General features: G+C 39.4%; 1 protein-coding gene and 1 pseudogene across 3 annotated transcripts; both read right to left on the minus strand.

Annotated features, from left to right (window-relative positions):
• Positions 1 to 5276: 5276 nt before the first annotated feature.
• Ccdc198 (coiled-coil domain containing 198) lies at positions 5277 to 24379 on the minus strand. Of its 3 annotated transcripts, none has more exons than XM_048362057.1 (7): positions 23932 to 24375; positions 22002 to 22084; positions 15835 to 15921; positions 14351 to 14449; positions 12604 to 12754; positions 8293 to 8613; positions 5277 to 5710 (listed from the first exon to the last, which is right to left on the minus strand). In XM_048362057.1, exons 1-6 carry the CDS (start codon positions 24152 to 24154, stop codon positions 8378 to 8380), a joined length of 879 nt encoding a protein of 292 aa, XP_048218014.1. In that variant the 5' UTR covers positions 24155 to 24375; the 3' UTR covers positions 5277 to 5710; positions 8293 to 8377. The 3 variants fall into 3 exon arrangements, with proteins under 3 accessions (XP_048218014.1, XP_048218016.1, XP_048218015.1); XM_048362059.1 differs by having other exon boundaries at positions 21955 to 22084; positions 23932 to 23998; XM_048362058.1 differs by lacking the exons at positions 5277 to 5710; positions 8293 to 8613 and adding exons at positions 10380 to 10746; positions 10802 to 10833 and having other exon boundaries at positions 23932 to 24379.
• Positions 6633 to 8331, minus strand: LOC125363006 (annotated as a pseudogene).

The raw sequence follows: 24379 nt of genomic DNA on the forward strand, positions 1-24379 counted from the left end.
TTGCAGAAGTACTATGAAATGTATACCTAAAAATGAGCCTTAACTTCAGTTTCAGTTATTTTTTAAAGTTGTAGCAAAATTTTATTTTAGTATAACAGAGCTTAAGTAGAGAGAAAGAGAAAAAGAGAGAGAAACATTTCCTGTTCCCCTCAAAGAAGGCTTTTTTCTTTTTTGTATCAGTCATGGGGCTTGAACTCTGGGCCTAGGCACTCTCCCTGAGCTCTTCAGATCAAGGCTACCGATTTACCACTTTTAGCCACAGCCCCACTTCCAGTTCTCTGTTGGTTAATTGGAGCTAGAATCTCTCAGACTTTCCTGTCAGGACCGGCTTTGAGTCTAGCTAGGATTACAGGTGTGAGCCACTGGCACCCGGCTTCACAGGTAGTTTTTACCTTCAGTTTTTATATGTTGTGAGGTGGGCAAATACCCATCGTCAGTTCATCTAGCAGCTCTTAATCCTTAGACAATGCTTCTCAATGAGTAAAATGAAGGAGATCCCTCCACCCTCAAAATACAGGACACCTTTGAGACTTCCTTTTGCCAGATTATGCCTTTCTAGCTACTAATTCTGCCTTTCTACTCATTCATGAAGATGTCCAGATTGTCACTAGTTCTAAGAAAGACGATTTAGATATCCCCTACTGTGTCTCCTAACCTTGTAACTTATATGTTAATATTTATATTCTCTATATTGTTTATTACTTGAATAAGATATTATTTCTTTCAAAAGAAAATTTAATTCAGATTTTTGATAGTCTAACCTTCCCTAACCTATTCTTTAGTATACTTCTCCCCAACCCACTGACATTACAGTAACTTATTGAGGTTTTATAGTACTATGTGGAAATAGACATTTGTTCTTCATTCAAGGCAAGAAATCATTGATATTAATTAGAATTTGATGACTAAAATACTCCCATGGTAAGAAAGGTGGCTGTACAAAGAGTTGATGTTCTGTGTTCTACTCTGAAAAGCTGTTTAAGTAACAAAAACTACCCATTTGTTTATAAGTCTACCAACTCTTGTAAAAGTCAACTTTAGTTAAGTCTTAACACAGTAGTTCAGAGTTATCATCAGAATAAAAAAAAAAAAAAAGAACCAGGTGCTGGTGTCTCATGCCTATAATCCTAGCCACTCAGGAGGCTGAGATCTGAGGATTCAAGACCAGCCTGGACAGGAAAGTCTGTGAGACTCTTTTTTCCCCCCTTGTCAGCTCTGGGGCCTGAATTCAGGGCTTGGGCACTGTCCCTGAACCCCAACACCACTTTCAGTTTTCTGGTAGTTAAGTGGAGATAAAACTCTCACAGATTTTCTTGCCCAGGCTAGCTTTGAATGGTGATCCTCAGATAGCTAGGATTACAGGTGTGAGGCACCCGTGCTGGGCTCATAAGACCTTTTCTCTCCAATTTAACACCAAAAGAAGCCAGAAGTAGAGCTGTGGCTCAAGTGGTGGAGTACTAGCCTTGAGAACTAAAACTCAGGGATTGCACCCAGGCCCTGAGTTCAAGTCCCAGGACTAGCACAAAAACCAAACCTCAGAAGTTGTTGCTTTTAGATAGAAAGTGGTAGTTTCTGGTAACGTAGAATATTTATACTGCTAATACTGTGATTGTCAGTCTTAGAGTGGTTTAGATTTACCCGGAAGCTAAAATCCCCAAGTAACTAAACAAAAGCAACCTATTAGTCCCGAGTCAACATCCCTCCCCTACTGGCAAGAGGAGGGCCCAGAAATCCTGATTGTTACTAGTTTTTGATCATTTAACAGGGGGTTCTACCTGTCACCAACAGTGAACACTGCTATTCTCAGACCTGGATGCAGTGTGCAACTATATTTAGTCGAGTAGAGCTGTGGGGGTTGGCTGGGGAATACTTGCCCTGCTACTCCTAGCATGAACAGTGAAGATGTTAAGTTTGCATGTACTTTCTGATCTCCAGCTTTCAGGGGGCCTTTAGCCTTTTTCTGTGCCTAGCAGTTTAACTATCACTTAATTTGGAATAATGAAGCTGGCATGTTGGAAATAAAATGGGGTAGTGGCAGGAGAAGTCCCTGGCTCCCTGAAAACCATTTTTGCTGAACAATTGTCTACCCTGAAAGGAAGTTTTGCTGGGTGAATGTGGAAAGTTACAAAATCTCTCTGTGCCTTGATTTCCTCATCTGTAAAATGTTAACAGTATTAATATTGACCCACAAAAGCTGATGTGAGGATTAAATATGTAGAACATTTGAAGAGTAGCTGGCACACATAGGTGGTTCTTGTACAAAAGGCAATTATTATGATCATTATTTATCCCTTTCAAGTTCTTGAATTTATTAATGGGTGTGGAAGCGTTTCATACAAAGCAAGCAAATAACAGCAGAATTCTGATTTGTTGTTTTTGCAATTAGTTTTGAGAAATATTCTGAGCTATGACATCTTCACTGGTGTCTGTGCTTAGCTTCTGTGCCCTATGGTGATGTTTAATTTAAGCCATCTGCTTAAGAGATACAAATTCCAAGAGCTTTTAAAAATGGCCCTTTGTGTACTAACTATACAACCATCCTTGTATATATAAGACTCTTGAGAAATAATGGAAATGCATGGGAGCCACTACAGAGCTGGGAAGAAACAAATGCTTCACAAATTGACTAGTTAATCCAACACATTAAGTAATTAATGCAGCAAATATTTAATAATAAACTCGGTGCCAGATGTTGGGCTAGGAAATAGAGATAGCATAGGGAGAAGGCACTGTGCATGTCCTCATGGAGCTCACAGTCCACTGGGTTTGGAAATGAGGGCTTTATCTAATTTTAAATGACAAAGCAGAGCTAAGAAGGCTGGTTTGGTCCTCTTAACTACGGCATTGGGAGTTTCCCATTGAACTCTAGAGGCTTCTAGATCCACCATAATATACAAGGACACTAGGGGTGGTTTGGATTCATTTTTCCTCTCAAGGACCTGACTGGAGAAGGCTAACTGGTCAAGAAATTTATTTATTCCCTCAGTGCAAATATGCTTCTTGCCTAGCACACACACACAGACAGACAGATAGACAGACAGACAGACAGACACACACACACACGAAATAGAAAATTAAAAAAAATTAAAGTGAAATCGAAATTAATTAGGCCATTTTAGTACCATTAGGTAGTAAAACTTCCTTGATACCTGCCTAAGCCACGGATGGCCTAATTGCCTACCGTATTCAAAAGAAATCTTCCTTTTTATTCCCTGACATTTCAGGCTCTTCATCTCCTTAAAGACTTGTCTGAACTGACTAAATGTCAAATTCACATAGTTTTTTTTTTTTTTTTTCTTTTGGAAGTTTCTTATTGAAGACTTAAAAGGGTGTTTTTTTCTTTGCTTTGCTTTAAAGTTCTGTAAGATGTGTTTAACTGTGAGGCTATTTAATAACGTGGATGTGATTTGTCATCTAGTATTAAGTTCTTAGTCATTGATTTTTGTGCTAAAAAATAATAGGAAAGAGGGAAACTGCAGCTTTCATTACAGACTCCTTGGCTCCCTGTGGAGTTACCATAAACTCCCATTTTGCTTCTGGGTAGTGGGTTTCCAGCATTTCTCTCAGGCTTTAATTTGCTAAAGCTGTGCACATATGTAAAAAAAAAAAAGAAAAAAATAGATTATTTTAGGGGAGATGTAGGTGTAGAATTATTGCTTATGTCATTTCTTAAGCAGTTAATGCTCTTAATGCTTAAAAGAAGGCTAGCATTGTTTGCACAAAAAGTTGGTGATTCCCTCCCCCAAACAGTAATAAAATTACGTCTGTTGAGTAAACTTTTTATGTCATCATATAATAAAAACTGAAAAAAACCCTTTGTTTCTATTTATAATAAAAAATGCTTTTCTATATGTACCCTTGATAACAGATTTTGAAGAAATCATGTAAGATGATAAAGCATTTGAATGGTACAGTAGATGTAAAAGAAATTCAGTTTAAAAGAACATTTGTTTTTACATTAAATGTTTATTTGAAATCAAATGATTTTGTACATAAAGCTCAATAATATAAAAAAAAGTTTTACTAAACCTTGAAAACTTCTGGATTCCTTAAACTTAAAATTATTTCTAGATTATAATAACCATATAAGGTGAAATTTATAAAAAAAGAAAGTCTTTAAAATTACCTAAAATCATTTTTGTAAATGGAATAATATTTACAACAAACATTTCAAAGATTCCATTTTGCTTTTTGTTTTGTTTTTCTAGTCCTAGAGCCTGAACTCAGGGCCTGGGCACTGTCCTTTAGCTTTTTTTGTTCAAGGCTATCACTCTACCACTTGAGCCACAGCTCCATTTCTGCTTTTTTGGTAGCTAATTGGAGATAAGAGTCTCACAAACTTTGCTGTCAGGGCTGGCTTTGAATCTCACTCCTCAGATCTTAGCCTCCTGAGTAGCTAGGATTACAGGTATGAGCAACTAGTGTTGGTTCCATTTAGGTTTTTTGTTTGTTTTAGTCATGGGGCTTGAACTTGGGGCCTGGGCACTGACCCTTAGGGTTGTTTTTTTTTGCTCAAGGATAGCACTCTACCATGTTGACCCACAGCACCTCTTCCAGTTTTCTGGTGGTTAATTGGAGATAAGAGTCTCACAAACTTTTATTCCCCTGGCTGACTTTGAACCATGATCCTCAGATCTCAACCACCTGAGTAGCTAGGATTACAGGCATGAGCCACTAGAGCTCAGCTCTATTTAGTTTTAAAAAAACTCTATGAAATCTACTCTGTAATCTGAGAGGTATTCATATTTTGAGCTTTAATTCACAGTGGCCTGATGAGTGGGCCATTATTCCACCTCTTTTTTGAAGCTTCTTCATTGTAAAACTCATGAAAACAAAGACTAAGTAAGCTGAGTGCTTAGCATAGCACAACTGGTTTCCTCTAAAAGCACACTTTATTATTATTATTATTTTTATCAAATTTACTCTCTCATCTCTGTTTTATAGGTATAGGTATAATGTACAGGTATAGGTAGCATGGTGGAGTGGAGAGTTCAAATGGATGCCAATATGCCCTTGTATAGACCCTTTTCATTGGCTAGCATCCAGCACACAACTTGCTTCCACCAATAGGATGTGACAGAAGTGGTGTAGAATTGGTTCTATGAATAGAGAGTGGTAGCTCTGTTTTATCTTCCTTTTTTTCTTTTTGCCAGTCCTGGGGCTTGAACTTGGGGCCTGAGCACTGTCCCTGGCTTCTTTTTGCTCAAGGCTAGCGCTCTACTACTTGAGCCACAGCACCACCTCTCACATTTTCTGTATATGTGGTGCTAAGGAATCAAACCCAGGGCTTCATGCATGCTAGGCAAGCACTCTACCACTAGGCCACATTCCCAGCCCCTGTTTTCTCTTCTTGAGATGTTTGTTTGTTAGAGGCTTGGGCAGGTATGCAGGAAATTTCACTACCCTGTTGTGGAGATCTTGTGAAGAGGCATAGAGAGTTGGCAGGGTGCAGCTGGCACTATATCCCGACCGAGCCTTCAAAGGACTCCAGGTCTAGTTGCAATTTGATTTCAATTACATGAGAGGTGTACAGAGACTAGCAGAAGAACCACTTTGTTGGCCCAACCATACACAGAAGGGTGAGGAATAAAATGGCGGTTGTTTCAGTGTTGAGGCGGTTCAACAGACAGGGGGGAACAGCGGATGTGACAAACCTGTGATCTGTTGACTGAAGTGAATTGCTCTGTGATTCATATGCTAACTTGAACGATTTTTTTTGCTCTAATTACTATTTTATTTTCCTTTTCAATACTTTTAAAGATTCCACATAATAGACAAAGAATTTTCTGATAACGTGTTAATTTCTCTGGAGACAACCATATATTATCATTTAAAATGACATGTATAGGGGTTGGGGATATAGCCTAGTGGCAAGAGTGCCTGCCTCATATACACGAGGCCCTAGGTTCGATTCCCCAGCACCACATATACAGAAAACGGCCAGAAGCGGCGCTGTGGCTCAAGTGGCAGAGTGCTAGCCTTGAGTGGGAAGAAGCCAGGGACAGTTCTCAGGCCCTGAGTCCAAGGCCCAGGACTGGCCAAAAAAAAAAAATAAATAAAATAAATAAAAAAAAAATAAAATGACATGTATATATATGAGATAGAAGTTTCTGCAGCCTATAAAAGCCTCTTTGAGGGAATACAAGCGATGTGCTGACAACTAATTTTATTTTTATTTTTTGACAACTAACTTTAAAATAAATGTTTCTTTACCAAACACAAAGCTCTATACATGGAACTATCATCTGTGTAGGCAAAGAACTTGGGTCCAGTGAACCCTAGACACTTCCAATGCAGCCCCTTCAGTTACTGCAGGCAAATCTAGTACTCTAGAAAGACTCTCCGCCCTCCAGAATCACCTCAAGTCACTTCTTATTCATAAGCAAGAGAAAGAACAGTCTTCCTATGATGACAGGAGAAGACAAACATTTGTGGAGTATTTTCTATGAATACTTTCTGGGGCATTTCACACCCACATCTCACTAATTCCAAGAAAACATGCCTAAAATTCCCTCCACTGCTCCTTTCATTACAAAAAAGGAAGCGATTGCAGGAGTTGATGTGGATGTAGATAAGCCCCAGAATTCTAACCAAATACTTGATACTTCATCACCAGTTCCTGGCTGTTCTTCCTAACTCATTTTCAGTGCCTGGAACAACCAACTATTACATGGAAAGACATGTAATAATGCCATTTAATAGAGGTAAGAATAAGGAAAAAGCAAAATGATCTGCTTTCATTTGACTTAAAGGAAATAAAACCACCAATGTGCTTTACTACATACTAAAGTATCAGACAAGTGCACAACATACTGCAAAATTTTAATACAATGTGGTTAAACACAATACTCAGATATTAAACTTTTCAAACACATAAAATCATCTTCTGAAAGATCAATGGGATTTCTATTGTAGCTACCTTTGTGTAACTTTATGAGATTTTCCCCTCAATGTCTGACACTGATCTTGATACTTGTTAGGAAGTTTGATGTAAGATAATAGCATCTCGACAGTTGGAGGCTTAGATTATTCCAGTGCCCATCTTCAGAATCCATCATCAGAGAACTGCTCGGCATCTTCATCCTTTACTTCTCGGTATTTCCCCAAAGACTCTCCTTCTCGATTATAGTTCTGCATTTTAATATTCAGTCTTTCAGCTAATTTTTGTGCTGCGAGCTTCGCCCGCATCTCCTCATAACTGTTTCTGCTGTTTCTGAAGAGCCAAAGACTCCTCTATAGAGGGCAGCTGTTTAGGCAAATGGTGAAGTGGTAGGAGTCTCTGCAGTGATGCCATCAAGATGCTGCTTATCCCTGCGCAGCTACTCCTTTGAGGAAATGGGAGGTTTTCCCCTCTGACAATGACCAATTGGGTCATTCTTCTGTGATGTCAACATGTTGGTGTTAAATTTATGTGGCAGGGGCACTGGGTTTTGGGCTCGTATTTCTAGCACTTTCATGTAATGAGGCTTCTTAGGAGTCCCACTGCAAAGGTCTGTTGAGTTCTCAGCACTCAGGTTTTCTTCGGAACGGAGTTCACCTTGCTCTGTAAGTGTAATTCTTTGTAAACTGTCAATAAGCAGGTTGTTGAGGCTGAAGGAAATGTCTTCTTCAGCAGAGTGCTGGGGGAGATGCTCCATAGACCCTTGGCTCTGCTGCTGGAAACCGGGCCCTTGCTCACTGTGTGCTCAGCCTCTGGAGTGTCTTCACTGCCTTTGTGAGCAGGATGCACAAGTCCCTGCTTTTCTGAGCTGGTTTCAAATGACTTGATGCTATCCACGGGGGAACAGCCAGGAACTGGTGATGAAGTATCAAGTATTTGGTCAGAATTCTAGGGCTTATCTATGTCCACATCAACTCCTGCAATCGCTTTTTGCCCTATAGTCTAAACGAATAGGATGAAACAGTTCACTTTGTCCTCTAACCTCTTCTCATTCTGTAATGGCAGCTTTCAGTTTGGCAACAGTGCCAAGGACCTTTTTACCTTTGTCGGGCAATCTGCAAATGAATTTTTCATTGCGTAAAAGCCTCTCCTGGCGCCTCAACATCTCCCGCAGCTCTGTCAAACTCCGCGGCCCCAAGTCCTCGGAAGCTGGGGGATCGAAGCCGCGGGGCAGCGAGGACCTGCTGGACCTGAGGCTGGCGAGGCGGCGCTGGGCAGTCGGCTTCCTCCGCAGGCCCCACGTCAGGTGCCGGATCCGCAGCTGGAGGCGACGCCAGGGCCCTGGTGGGAGTCGCCATTTTCCCGGAAGAACAGCTCTTCTTCGAATCCAATCGAGCTTTATTCGGAAAGATTTTTTTTAAACCAAAAAACCAAGCTTTCAATACCATCATTATTTGCCAGAGGGACAGGGAGGGGGTCACAGAGTGAGTAGCATTCTTATTCTCCATCAAAAAACTCATCAAAAAGTAAGGTTTTCTCTGTCCTAGTTCTCACAAGAGGGTGTGGTTCTTTCCCATCTTTCTCCAGCTCATCTGAGTCAGAGCCAGAACTGTCCCAGGGGAGCTGTCCCCCAGCCTCTGGTTCATGGAGCCATGTTTCCATTTTGCCAATTTTTTGATGACAATAGGCATTCCTTGCTCCATAGGCCAAAAATTCTGCATCATGAGAATTTCCTATGAAAGATGAGAAGTTCTTTTAATTTAATTTTCCCTAATAATGATTGTTTTTATTAAATGCCTAGATTTTTATGAACACAGAAGAATATGCTTGATTTTTTTTATATATTCCAGCTGGTATCATTGTAATCACTAAACATTTTGCAGTTGTTATTTTTACAAAAGTGAAATGCTTTGAATGTCACAAGACTAGTATAGTATACATCTATAACCTCAACCCATCCACAATGTTTTGCTACAATATTGCTTTCAGCTGAACCATTTAAAAATTGGTTGTAGGTACTCCTAAACATATTACCATAATCTCTTAAGGATGAGGATTTTTTCTCCTACATAATTACAATAAAGTCATTACATTTAGAAAATTCAACACGTGGTATAATATATTCTCATATAGGATCCATATTCAAATATCTATGGTTATTCCAGCAATACTTTTTATGACTGCTTTTTGTTTGCTTATGTTTTATTTTTTAGATCCAGGATCCAATCTAGAATCACATATTGTGTCTTTTTTTTGGGGGGGGGTCTTTCTTCAAAACTATGTATGCATATACATGCATGTATGTAAGCATTCAAGTATATGTTTAATGTGCTGGTTAATTGTTCTGCACAGGCTGGCTTCAAACCTTGAGCTTCCAGGTCTCAGCCTCTGAGTAGATAGGATTACAGATGTGAGCCCTGTGCTCAGCTTTATGTTTTTTATTAGAGGATACTTCTTTTTTTTTTGCTATGGGATTTGATTTAGGTATACACATGTATTTACTTTAGCTTTTATTTAAGAAGTGCCAACCACCTTTTTAGAGTATACAGAACAATAAGTGTAGACCTTTCCCACCATTAGGTCTTAATTAATTGCAATCTCATTTTAGTGAGAAGAATTAAAATTTCTTTCTCCTGCTAGCAAAAATCTACCCTTTCTAGGCTCTTTTTGTCATGTGTATTCACACAGAGTTATTAAAGAGAAAAGGATTCTCATAATATTTGGGTGTTGAGAACTCTCAAAGGTTATTGAAGTTCATCTAAGTTGGATTAATCTTAAAAATCACTCAGGAAACTTTTCAAATGAAAGATAACACCTCCTCCCACCAATCTGCAGAGATTTTGATTCAGGAAGATGAAGTTGGGACTCGTTCCCCAACAAGTTGCTGTTTGTAACCTGGTTGCATCTCTTGACATAGCTATACTGCCCTGTCTAGAGCATGACTTGGCTCCTAAATGAGCGACTCTTTCTGCTCCCTTGAGGCAAGGGATTATAGAGGCCAATGTCTGAAACCTGTTTCAACTTCCATTCACAACTTCCAGAGCATAGCTTTTTCCTAAAGGATCAAGATTCACTTAAAGATGAGTCACTGCTTTTTTAGATCTGTAGGTTTTCCTAGCTTGGTCCTAAAGCCTCGAGTCATCTGCATCCTGATAAAGCTGTAAGGCAGTAGGTGAAAAAATTCTGGTTTAGCCTGCCTCAATCACAGAGGTAATGGTAACTCCTACCTTCCAGGTTGTATGGGAATTGAGTGGACCACAATACTGGCTTCTAATGAGCACTCAACAAACCATAGCTGGAATGTTAGGAAGGCTCAAGAGAGCAAAAGAAAACCCCCTTTGTCCATCAGCCATAGTCTCTCCTGGACCATTCCAAGCCTAGGCATCTGCCAAATCCTTTGCCAATATTGGTTTTCTAGGCATACTCTCAAGTGATGACAGGGTCTAACTTTGGTGGAGACTCTTTTCTTGGTGGTTTTTACAGTATTTTTTTTTTCAATTGTGAAAGTTGTTTGTATGTACGACTACAAAATACATTGAATTCTAAGACTTGGAAGCATTAAGTGAAATGGTTGCCCTGAGTAGATTTTCAATTACTCAGACGTTAATTAACTTATTGATTAAACATATTGTCCCCTGAGGAGAGACAAAGTCTATTTTAGCAGGTGATTTTTCACTTAGAACTTAAGACCTCTAGAGACACAGCCAGCATTTCTGCAGCACTCCAAGTGGTCAGTACTGCTGATGTGAAGATTTGGTCCACAGCACAGCAATCATGTGAGTGCAAACAGTATGGATCATTTGCAACCTTGGGGAAATATGGACAGGAAGAACTTAAAGGGCTTTCTCATTGGTGAGGTAGTGTAATAGAGAGGTATGAATACAGACAGCCATTGGAAAGCACAGAGCAATCCAAGGCTGAGTATGCCATTGGGTATGTGAGAGGCTGGAGGCCTGAGATAGAGATCGGAAGATAGGCAGCAGTTAGATCCTAAAAAGCCAAGGTCCATATTAAGGAGTTTAGCTTTTGTTTTTAGATCAGTGGGGACTCACTGAATGAGAACCCACCCCCCCCCCCCCCGCTACATCTTGGGCTTGAGTTCAGGGCCTGGGGACTGTCCCTGAGCCTCTTTGTGTTCAAGGCTAGTGCTCTACCACAGTGCCAATTCTGGCTTTTCTTTATTAGTTTATTGGAGATGAGTTTCATGAACTTTCCTGCCCAGGCTGGCTTTGAACTTTGATACTCAGATTTCAGCCTCCTAAGTAGCTAGAATTACAGATGTGAGCCACTAGTGCCCAGCTGTGTGTTTAGGAAGGAGAGCAACATGGTCAGAGTTGCATTTGTAGGATCATGTTGCATTTTACCATTGGTGTGGTGTCCATTTGTGTGAGAATCACTTGGAGATCTTGATAAATGATCCCGATTCAGAAGGTCTGGGTGGAACTTGAATTTTTTGTTTTTGTTTTTGTTTTTGCATTGTACTCCTAGGTGAAACCAATACTGCTGGGCATTGGCAATACTGGAATATTGTCAGCAAGAAGAATAAGGAAACACTACTGGTTCATTGTTTCTTAATTTTTTTTTGCCATGCCTGTGGTTTGACCTCAGGGCCTGGGCACTGGCCCTGAGCTTCTTTTGTTCAAGGCTAGCTCTCTACCACTTGAACCACAGTGCCACTTCTGGCTTTTTCTATTTATGTGGTGCTGAGGAATCAAACCTAGGCCTTTGTACATTCTGGGCAAGCACTCTACCACTAAGCCACATTCCCAGCTCCTGTTTCTTAAGTTTTGGGGCTACTAGGACCCACCTAGAAAAGGCTGATTAAATTCAGGCTGCTGGTTCTCATCCAGAAGTTTCCATTTCAGTCACCCTGACTGGAGCTGACCATATCCCAGGTGATGCTTCTGGCCTGAGACCACATTGTGAACCACTGAGTGAATGGCTGAGGGGAGGCAAAAAAGACCTGAAGTGGAGAATCTGGTCAGGTGGCTCTAACAGTGGCACTGGAGTGAGAGGCCTAGGACTAGATCTGTGGCAAAACCTTTGGGAAGGAAGGAGATGGCATATTTCATCACTAGAGAACATTAATAGTACTGTGTGGTATTACTCTTCTGTAGTGATAGTGATATTAATGGTCTTAACATTTAGCTGGCAAGGAGAGAGAGAGGGATGAAGATGGCTCTGGCTTGAGTAACATGGCACAAGGGGCCCCTACCCACTTGCCACAATGGTATGGCAAGAGGAGCCAACACAGGGAGGGCAGTGGTGCTGGCTTCATTTTACATGTTCTAACTGTGTCCAAGAGTGCTGACTGGGGGGCTGTGTGAGCAGGCATGTGCACATAGGACTCCAAACCAGCTCATGTGATTCCATCACATGCCACGGCAATTTAATGTGTCTACATGAGCTTCATTCTCTATAAAAATGAGGCTATTTTGCTTTCTCTCCTCCTGGAAATGAGGCAAGGATTCCAACAATGCATATAAGGCATGTTGAAGTCATAATAAAAGAGAAACTAACTTATTACAGAGCTTTTGTCTTATCCTCCCAGCTATCCAAAATTATGTGACAACATTCTTACTATATTCTGAGATGTAAAGTGCCAGCAAAACAACAAGGTTGTTCTCTGTCTTCTCACTTTCTTCCCTAGAGGCACAGCCCAGGAGTTCACTTAAAGTTTGGAAAACATCTGAAATATTATTTTCTAAAAAAATATGATTTACCTGAACCTCTGCTCATGGTTTCATCAGGCAATATGGTTAGAACACTGTTCTTTGGGATGCTTTGAAGTGTTTTCTTGGTTTTATGATTTCTCAGTTTTTGCTGATTGTTCCTTGCTTCCCTAGGAAGATTTTTCTTCAGTTCCAATTGGGCCTAAAAATGACCAGCCATAAGTAGTTAATGGTATCCCTAACTACTTCTGCCAGAACACATCAACCCATTCACCACTTGGCAACCCATTCACCACTTGCAGCCTGTCCATAGGCATCTACAGTCCCTGACCACAATATGATTTTCTTTCTCCTATTAGAAGGTATGAAAATTTCCTCTATCTCTGGCTTGTAGAGGGATAGGTGCCCACATGCTCAAAAAATATAGTTTAATTACGATGAGGATTGAATGGCAGATGACAGTAAGTTTGGGCTTATTCATTTACAGAGGAAATTACAGAATATGACAGCTACAGGACATTGTTGGTAAAAGAACTTGTTACTGGAGGTCTGTGATGGTTGGAATGTGTCCCTTCAAATTCATATGTTGAAAAGTGTGTGTGTGTGTGTGTGTGTGTGTGTGTGTGTGTGTGTGTGTGTGTGTGCTCCCATACTGGGGCTTGAACTCAGGGCTAGGTTGGCTCTTGGTTTTTTCACTCATGGCTAGCACTCTACCACTTAAGCTACTTCTCCACTTCTGGCTTTTTGGTTGTTAATGGAAAATAAGAATATCAGAGACTTTCCTGTCCAGTCTGGCTTTGAGCCATGATCCTTAGAGCTCAGCCTCCTGAGTAGCTAAGACTATAAGCATGAGCCATCAGAGTCTGTATATAATGTAAAGTGAATCCTCAAATTCATATGTTGATGATATATGGAGGAAGAGTTCTTTAAGAGATATTTAGGTCATGAGGGCTCTACAATCCTGGCAGATTAAGGCCTCCATCACAGGAGTGGATTATTCAGAGTAGGTTATTGTGAAAGCAAGTTCCACTGCTGTGGCTTCCTCTCATTCCTATTCTCTCACTCTCTTGTACACACTCTCCATGAGATACCCTTTGCTATGTTATGAAATAGTATGAATTCCCAAATCAAATGACTTAGACTCATCTTAGATTTTCCAACCTCCAGAATTATGAAAAAACAAGTCTTTATAATTACCCAGTTTCTGGTATTCTGTATACCAGCAGAAAATAGACTAATACAAGGTCTTTCTTATTAGATAATTATGCAGCATGAATTATAGAGAGAGGCTTAGGTATCAGAATAAAGACCCTTCCCCCTTTACTAAACTAAGAAAGATAACCACATTTTCCCGCTGGAGCCAGAACATCAGAGGAGCAACCTGTCTTTAAAAAGAGACGAGAGGACTGAAAAAAGACTTAACTGGGCTATTAACTTCAGTTGCTGAATCTTTAGCTCCCATGACTAATTCCAAAATGTTAAGTACTGACTATGAAATTGTGTACTCTTAGAGGCAACAGTCATGTGTCAGAAGTTGCGATTATGTGGTACAAATTCGGTCAATATGACACTTATTTACCTCTTGTCTTTTTGGTTTTTTTTTCCCCAGTCCTGGGCTTGGACTCAGGGCCTGAGCACTGTCCTTGGCTTCTTTTTGCTCAAGGCTAGCACTCTGCCACTTGAGCCACAGTGCCACTTCTGGCCATTTTCTATATATGTGGTGCTGGGGAATTGAACCCAGGGCATCATGTATATAAGGCAAGCACTCTTGCCACTAGGCCATATTTTCAGCCCTTACCTCTTGTCTTTTACGGTTCATTTCCAGCATCTTCATCTTATGCAAATATTGTCTCTTACCAGAAGTATACATGGAAGTTGGCATTTTCTTTTCTAGTTCCTGCCATGAAAGATGACATACTTATTAGTATGGGGTAATTTGTTACTGACACTTTGTAGTCCATATCATTAAATATGTTTTTGGAACAGAGTAAGACCGTAATCTATCATAATCCATATAGCTCTTTTGTGGGAATAAAGGTAAAGTATTGTGTGGCCTTGGCAAGTTCTTTGTACCATTATTAGTGAATGAATATATATGTATCTATATATGTGTGTGTATATGTGTGTATATGTATATATACATATATTTATATTCTGCTATATATGTCACGTGGTTGTAAAGGTCCTTACAGAGTTTTGCAGACCTCAAATCCAAGGGTTTTGACAAGGTCATTAAAATATCATTTCCTTTGCCAGGAGATATTTATTACTATATCTCCAGAAATGTATTCTGGTTTGATGAGACCTTCCTTTCTCTCTTTACCATTGGCTGATGAAATGAGAGGAGAGCCACTGAGTGGTTAAATGGAATAGATTTCTCCATGGTGTATTCTCATGTAAGCCATGGGGAGCCTTGCAACTAAGGAAGGATGTGAACTTGATTATTTGTGACTCTGGTGGTCTCCTCTAGGTATGTCATGAACTTTAGTTGGGACAGTGTACACTGTTATTGAGGGCAAGCAAGCAAATGTGACCAAATCTCCATTTGTCACCTGCTATTGCCAGAGAAGGAAGGGCTGAATTGAGTGATAGCTTTTGTGCTGCCCTTTGGACAGTGACCTTGTCAGCCAAAAAAAAAAAAAAAAAACAACTCAGAGAGGGTCCCACCTCCACTGTCAGCTCAAATTTGACCTTGAGGACCTGACAGTACCTGGATCACTTACTAAATCAGTCATCTAGCCAGCCCCAAGATGAATCGTGTGTGTGTGTGTGTGTGTAACATGGAGACACAGGGGGCATTCTCAGCAAAACTTTACAAAAGTGTAACAGTATAAAGATCCACAGAAGATCTTTCCCAGGATTAGATTTTGGCTATGACAGAGAGAGGCCATAGAACAAACTACAGATAGATTTCTCTTGCAAAAACTGAGAATGAAGAGAAAGCATTAAACAAAGAGAAGAATGCAAGAGGAGAGTTGTGATTTTTTTTTCAGATTCCAAAGTTTCTAGGACCATCAATTTCCATGTAAAATTCCTCTCTCTCACCTACATGGCCATTTCCACGAAAAAGCAGAAGGGGCCCAGAGTTCACCCAAGAGAAAAAAGCAGTGTACAGTTAGAGAGAACAGACAGGCAGCTTCGCAATGTTGTAACTGTGAAGGACTTAACTATTTGATTTGGCTTTGAGTTTTCTGTGCAGGGAAATCGTGAAAAGGACCACTCACTCCCCACAGCCCCACACAGCCCCATGGTTAGCCACATCTGGCGACTGCCACAGCTCACCTTTGTACTGTGCCTTGTCCTGGCTTCTTGCTGGCTCAGGAGCCTTTCAGAGGTAATTACTTGTGGCAGGTCAATGGCCTCAAGCTTCTAGAAGTTTAACATTTAGAGTATTCAGCATTTCGCATACCATGAGATGATGAAATACAACAGCCAGACGTTAAACTGCTTTAGCACATTCCAAAAGCAGCATTTATACCCAGGAGCATCTTGAAAAGACAATTCTAACAGTGTAATAATAGTTGTGTCTGTGCAAAAGGCTCTTCAACCTAACTGGTTCTTTTTTGTCATTGTTCTGTTGGCTGTTATCAGCAGCCTGTTAATTGAAACCTTGGTCAACAAGTAAAGAGACTAACAATCCTTTTCTCTCTGAACTGAGGGGCTATGTTCAAAGTTATCATTTAGCCAAGGTCTTAGGATATTAGAGATGAAAGAGGCATCAGGGTTTGACTTTGTTATACTTGTCCAGTCCTCAGGAAAGTGATCTGAGAAATGCTTCCTCAGATGCCCCAGTGATAATAATCACTGGTGACTCTGAGACTCATTGAAGGGAAAATCCATCTCTAACAGATCTTAGAGATGTCTTCTCTAACAGAGTGTGGATTTATGGGAAACATCATACTGGAGCTTCAAAGCATCACTTGTAATGAACAGCAATTCATGTCTGTGGCTCTGCCTTTCTTACTATGGATCACCTTATGCTCCTCAGACTGATCACTGAGGGATGGAAGGTAGGGAGTAATGGAGAACTGAGAAGGCATAGGAGATAAGGCTGGTTTTCTTACAATGATGTACTAGGAGGGACCCGGAGAATTTATTTGCTCACCTTGTAATGTTTGCCAGGTGTGGAGATGCAATGGTAATCAACAAAAATTGACCTGATTCTTTGCGGAGCTTATAACTATGCAACATAGACGTGTGTGGTTATTTGGCTGATTATTGTGAAGAGCGCTCAGTACTTGGAAGAACAACTTGCTAGAGCATGATTAGGACAACAAATAACCTGAGGATACAAACTTGAAAATGAATGCAAGATGTCATATATCGAGTTATGCCCTATTATCCATTCTAAAGTTGAAGGCCAACCAACCCACTAGTACCTCCGTATATGACCTTATTTGGGTACCCTAACACAGAGGATGGATGGTGTTAATTGTTGAGGTGGAGAATTCTTGAAGATGTGGGATGGGTAGAATTTAGAAAAAAAATTCAAATCTGGTTTGGAGCAAGATGAAGTGGAGAGACCTTTGAGACAGTATAGATGTTGAATAGCTAGTTAGATACACAGGCATGCAGCTTAGAGGAGAGATCTCTAAGGGGAATCATCCTTCTAGTGAATAAATCAAATACATCAATACATTAGTAGGCCACAGAAGATTAGTTTATAGAGAATAATTGAAAAATTGAGCTTGAAGAAGGCAGATATTTAGTTACTTAAAATCATCTGTTTATAACTTCTTACAGCTAGGATATTGCTTTGATAAGAAGAGATGAGTACTCTCAACCCTTGTCATCTAGTCTCAGTCTTTCAATTTAAATTTACATTTCAGATAAGGGTTAAATGATAGATATCTTCAAAACTGCTCTCTAGGCAATTACTTGCTTGCCTGCACTTGAAAAAAACTTAAAAAAAAATCACATTCTTCTTCCACAAAAGCCGCTAGATGGCAGCAACTGACATATAAATTGCACTTGTTCTGAAAATTACCAAAAAATACTTGTTAGGGAAATTGACCTCATCTAAATAAACCAGGCAGGTGACATTGCCTCCGGATTTGGGGCTCACATACACAGTCCTTTCCTCTGCCCAGAAAGTGACATGCCTCAATTCATCTTCACAAAGAATGTGATGGAAGGAAGTACTAGAGAATTGATGGAATGATACTCCTCCCTCAATTTCTGAATTATTTGGCTTCTTGAACAAATAAATAGCATAATCAGTTGGTAAGTCTGCTAGGAGATTGGGAAGTCAAAATGAGACCATAGAGCTCAGTGATAAACACTAACCTGAATGTTTTTGCTTCTATTCACTGGTAAGAACTGGAAGGTGGGCCTGAGTAACTCCAAGAAAAATGTAAACTTTGGCTAGCATCAAGACTTAAGAACATTTCCTTAGGCTGAGAAACTGAATGGAAATGCAAGTGTGTGTGTGTTCCATAAGGCATTTAGGGCTCCTGCTGGCTATGAGTTATTTCTATTGTTTAAAGGGGATCTAAAATGCTCCACAAAAGGAAAATCAGAGCCAGTCTGTCAGCCTGAAATTAAGATATGAGTTGAATATGAAAAAGATGAGACTGTAAAACAATAAATCCAACATTTAGGTAAAATGGACAATTTCCTAGAAACACAGATTAGCAAAAAGAATAAGTTGTGCAAATAAATTCTAAGAACGAGATTAAGTTAGCAAGAAAATTTCTGACTTTCCTTAAAAGGCTAAGTGGAAAAAAAGGTTTTAAAGATATATTACCAAACTTAAGAGGAACAGATAACACGTGTTAGAACAAATGTTTTATAGAAAAGAGGTAGAAGTAATCAACCCATTTCACAGACTAATTCAATGGCCATGTAGAAATAAACTATAAACTAAGAATATTATAGATATAGTTCACTTATTAAAATAGATACACAAATTATTAGAAAATCCAATTTACCTATTTTTTTTTTCAGGGCCTGGGTGTTGTCCCTGAGCTTTTGTGCTCAAGGCTGGTGCTCTACCACTTGAGCCACAGCTCTACTTCCATCTTTTTGATGGTTAATTGGAGATAAGCATCTTATAGACTTCCCTGCTGGGGCTGGGACATTCTAGAATATCATTGAAAGATGAAAAAGAAAAAAAGAGTAAATGGACTATATTCATGGTTCAGTAGACTCCATGTTGTCTAATACTGAAAACAACATCTCTCACAGCAGATTCCTAATACTTTTTCTCTCTTCTCATTCATTCAGTAATCAACACAAACCTATTGATCTTTTAGTATGTGTCCGGCTTGGTTCTGGCCCCTTTGATATGTTAATAAAGACAGAAAAAAAATCCCTGCCTCTGTGAAGATTATGTTCTAGCATTGAAGGTAGGGAAGTAGTGAGGGAAATAAGCAGTGAACACACTGGGTATAACTAAAGCATTTGATATGTTAGATGGAAAATGGTATACAGAGGTAAAAACAAGATAGTGAAAGGTAAGGGAATCAGAAGGGCAGGGATGAGGGATGTAATTGTTAATAAATTGGTTAGGATAGGCTTAATAGGCATAGTAAAATCTGAACAAATTTTGGAGATAAGGGAATTATCCAGGCAGATCAATCTAAGGGTGAGAAGTAAGAAGAGAGTTGGGGGGGCAGCCCAAGTTAGGCTGGATCAGAGATATTAGATGAGGTGATCAGGGGCTTTGCTGGTCAACTCTTCTACATAGGGGAACCACTGAATTCACAGCTCTCTGGAAAAGACATTCAGATACTCTCAGCTCCAAGATGAAGAACCTTAGTTCATGACCTTTATATACTTGAGGAATAGCTGTTCAGGAAGTAGAGAGTGCCAAATGTGCAACTCAAATTATTTAGGATACAATTAAGTTTGGTTTAATAATTAAAAATACTTTTAGAATTTTCTTTGGAAGAGATCAGGCTATTAATTAACATGTCATGGGAACCTAGCATTTATTATTCTCTCAAAAACCCATTTGTGGTGGAAAATGTGCTGAGCCTCATTTGTGAAGATAATTATAGCTGATATCTTTGGTAGTGTCTGCCAAGTTCCTAGTGATTTCCCTTTTCTCTCAGAGCTGACTCCAGAATCTACAGGGTGACTCCTACGCCCACAGTTCTACTGTGTGAACACGTCTTCAGCTCAGAGCTCATTGGACCAGAGCCGAAATCACAAGCAAAGCTGAACCAATAAGATCTTTACTCCCAGGAATTTGGAATCAGAGCCTGGAAGGTCAGGACAATCTGTCCATTTGACTGAAACCTAAGATGTAAGTCATATTTCATCAAATAGATTTGAGGAACACAGAAAGCTGATCTTTAGGGAGGTTAAAGCAAATGTGTGGAGGAGAACTTACAGTCAGCATTTCACATTTTAAGGCATAATTCTTCCCTAAGTTTAGATGATTCTCTGCTCTTGTGTTCAATAAGATATTCTTCTGTGCTAATAGTTAGAGACATTGGTTGCATTGGCTCGTCAGTTGGACTTCTAATACAGTGATATTGCAGGTAGCAGTAGCTGGGAGTTGGGTCTCATTCATTCACTCACAAACTTTTGTGCTGTGTGTATTGCTAGTGGCTGAAGATATACGATGTAGTAAGACATAGTCTTTGCACTAAAGTAGTATTTCTTGATTTTATTTATTTATTTATTTAGCCAGTCCTGGGCCTTGGACTCAGGGCCTGAGCACCGTCTCTGGCTTCTTTTTGCTCAAGGCTAGCACTCTGCCACTTGAGCCACAGTGCCATTTCTGGCCATTTTCTATATATGTGGTGCTGGGGAATTGAACCCAGGGCTTCGTGTATACGATGCAAGCACTCTTGCCACTAGGCCATATCCTCAGCCCCTTGATTTTTATTTTTAAGGTTGTTAGTGTAGAGGTAAAGTGTTAGATCTGGAAAGATTACTAGGAAAATCAAAACCCAACCACAAGCCGGGCACTGGTGGCTCATGCTTGTAATCCTAACTACTCGGGAAGCTGAGATCTGAAGATTGAGGTTCAAAGCCAGCCAAGCTGAAAAGTCCAATTAACTACTTGAAAAATTTAAGTAGCACTGTGGCTCAAAGTGGTAGAGCATTAGCCTTGAGTGAAAAAGCTCAGGGATAGCACCCAGACCCTGAGTTCAAGCCCCATGACCAATAAAAACAAATAAAAACACAATAGCAAACAAATCCAACTACAGCTTATTAAGGGTTGATAGATCCTGAAAGTACTTTGTAAACTATAGCATATTATACTGTTTATAGTACCTTCTTCTGTCTAAGTCAATCCTTGAGTCAATCAACTGAGCAGTTTCACAATGATTATGTATATATACATATATAATAACATATATAATAACATACATACATATACATATATATATATTCCTTTGAAGAAAAAGTATTTGGTTTAAGAATAAAACAAACTTTAGAGTTGTTCAGTTTATTCAGAGATATACTCATTTTTTTGGTTCATAACTTTAAAGATATTAATTTATTACAGATATACTATATTTTTCTTAAACTAAGCAATGTACTTCAAGGCTTCTAATTTTTGGGAAAAGGAACTGTTTTGTTCTTGGAGCCAAGGAATATAATCACTTCAAATAATAATTTTGAGCTTCTGGAGTAGATAAGTAAATAAAACCAACTGAAACAGAACTAATCCTCAACAAATGAGCTCCTGGGTTTGGTCCAGGCATCTGGTGATTTATAAGCAGGTGGGTTTGGGCTGTAGTTCCCTTTCTCAAATGTCAGTGAAAGATCTTGCTCACAAGAGAGCCCCAAACCCTCCTGTTAACTGATGCACATTTTCAAAGACCTACTCTGATTCCTTTCCTTTCTTGGGTGAGATTTCTTAGAATTCATAGCTCTCTAAAGGAAATCCATTAAACTTTTGTTAAGGTGAATGCATTAAAAGCTATAGCTTTATTGTCTTAGAATCCAATATCCCTAATTTAAAGAACCAGTTGACATCTAGGATGATAAAAATTTAGGGATTGAAAGAGGTATTAGAGATCACATATACTGATGCCAAAAGTGAAGATTTTGAAGACCTGGCAGCTATTTAGCCTTTGTATCTTTGGACAAATAACCCCCTTTACTACATCTATAAAACACAGATGAGACTTTCTCATAGGGGGTTAAGTGATGAAATTAATAACACAGATCAAGTTTCTTAGTGTAATAGTTGACTTGTAGTAGGTGATATATAGTAATGTAAGTAGCTGTTACTTATCACATGTGATTTTCCCATAACCCCCAACTAATCAGTGCTAGATTCAGGTACTTTAAGCATCCATGCCTTTGTCTTTGCTACCATACTCACTGCTTTTCGTTGCCTTAAAAAGTGAAATAATTTCTGAAGCAAATCCTAAGTAGTCTCTGCAATTGGCAACATTTTCTGAAAGCATTTTCATTAACAGCTTAGTCAATAGTTACCATTAAATCCAAGAAATTCCTTATGAAGCCGTTTAAATTCATCTTACTTGAAGCCTTCGGGGTGGATGCCTTTTAATAATACTTGTTTCTCTCTGTTCCAATGGGATGTCAAAATACATGTCTGTGGATACTTGAAGGATTAGGGGAAGAAACAAGAATAAGCCATTAAAAAAACAGCTTACCATTAGATTAGCAAATTCAACTGGTCATTAGTCATTAGAATTTGTCAACACAGTTTTTCATCTTTTAGTCACAAATATCTGACCCATATATCATATGTGGAGATAAACCATATAAAGCAGGGCCCCTATATGAATGCAAATGATAAAATATTATTCTAAAATTTTGCTTCCTCATTCACCTCCCAGCTTGATATTTAAAGGAAAATAATATTTTTACCATTCATTTACCAAAAGATACAAAGGGATTTTTCATCATTCCAAATGAGAAGGAAATTCATCATATTTCAGCTTAGCTTCTAGTGCTTTCTGTGCTTATGCCTGCTTTTGTTAGATCATTGACATCATATGGATACTGATGTGATAAATGATAGCAATCATGTTTCAGTAGACTCTAAATTTGTCATTATCTCCAGTATAGTTTAGTGAATCAAGCTTTGTGGTTTTCAAAGTAGCCCTTTAGCCAGGCACCAGTGGCTCATACCTGTAATCCTAGCTACTCTGGAGGCTGAGAGCTGAGGATAGCAATTTGAAGCCAGCCCAGTCATTAAAGGCTGTGAGACTCTTATCTCCAATAAATTACAAAAAAAAGCTAGAAGTAGATTGGGATTGGGAGTTGGATAAAAAAGGGAATCTGTCAATGAAACTAAGAAAAATTCTCACTTATATCCTGAAGAAGTTGAAAGAGTATTATTTTAAAAGTCTGTGTAAGTGAAAACTAGTCAATGGTGTCAGTTGTGTGGAAAGTAGCCATGAAAGAATTCTGAGCAGGCTTTGCTATTTATAACAAGAACATACAGGTACCCTCACCAAGTCATTCAGGAGGAGGACATATTTATGTTATTGATCCAGAATATGAAGAGAAGACAAATGATATACATATGTGAATTATATGGCATATGGGATGTACTTTTCTAACCAATTGAGAATGTCTGCCTAAACATCATTTTGAGCCCCACAAAAATATGTTATATGTCTTACAAAATATCCCAGAATAGTTTCTAGTCTCCAAGCTCCCAATCATAATGAACAATGTTTCTCTTAGTTCTGTTGCTAACCAGCGAAAGGTGACTCATCCACTGTCCTACAAAATAAATGGATTCTGTCTGGAGTGGTTTCAAAATTCCCATTCCTAAAGTGCTACTTTGTTTATGTGGATACTGAGGTTTGAACTCAGTGCCTAAGTGCTGTCCCTGAGCTTCTTTTGCTCAAGGCTAGCACTCTACTATGTATGCCATAACTCTACTTCTAGCTTAAAAAATTATTGGAGATAAGAGTCTCACAGACTTTACTGCCTGGGCTGGCTTCAAACTGCTATCCTCAGCTCTCAGCCTCCAGAATAGCTAGGATCATAGGCGTGAGCTACTGGTGCCTGGCTAAAGGGCTACTTTGAAAACCACAAAGCCTGATGCATCAAACTATACTGGAGATAATGACAAATTTAGAGTCTACTGAAACATGATTGCTATCATTTATCATATCCCTACCCATATGATGTCAATGGCCTAACAAGAGCAGGCACAGAAAGCACTAGAAGCTAAGCTGAAATATGATGAACTTTCCTTCTCATTTGGAATGGTGAAAAATCCCTTTGTATATGATAGAGTTTGTACACAGTTTACATGATCATTCTTACATACCCAAAGTCTTTAATTTGGCAACCATTCAATTCCCAGATTAATCATCCAGACTTCATTTTTGATCATCTGGACTATGTGAGATCACTGACAGTCACATATATCTAGTAACAGCTTCCTTGAGACTAGACACACAATCTCATGCTGAATTTTATGTTTACCTGCAGAATGTCCTCCGTACCAGGATTCTCGCAGAGGTGGTAGCTGCCCTTCCAAAGCTTTACTCCCATCCTGCAGTTTTTCAAACGAATAAGAACTCTTTTCTTCCAACTTCTGACTTGATAACAAGTGCAAAGGGCCAGCTGAGGGAATCTCTGCTTCTTTGTTTTGCAAAGGGGCGACTTTGATCACCCGAGGGTGAGCCTTGGAGTGGTTCAGGCCCATTTCTCATGGAGAAATCATGATGGTGGTTTGAAGACCTCAATGTAGCTTTTTAAATTAAGATATTTCCAGAAACGTACCCCAGTTTTGCAAAGCAGTCATTTCTTTCCTGACATGTTTCCAGCTCTGTGCCACCAACACAGTAACCCTTCTGGCTACTTCCTGGGAGGCTAGTTTCTATGGAGATTTCCTTCCAACTCCTACTTGGCTCTTTCAGACACAAAGAAT

The sequence above is a fragment of the Perognathus longimembris genome, chromosome 14 (assembly GCF_023159225.1).
Source record: "Perognathus longimembris pacificus isolate PPM17 chromosome 14, ASM2315922v1, whole genome shotgun sequence".
In the NCBI taxonomy this organism is placed as follows: Eukaryota; Metazoa; Chordata; class Mammalia; order Rodentia; family Heteromyidae; genus Perognathus; species Perognathus longimembris.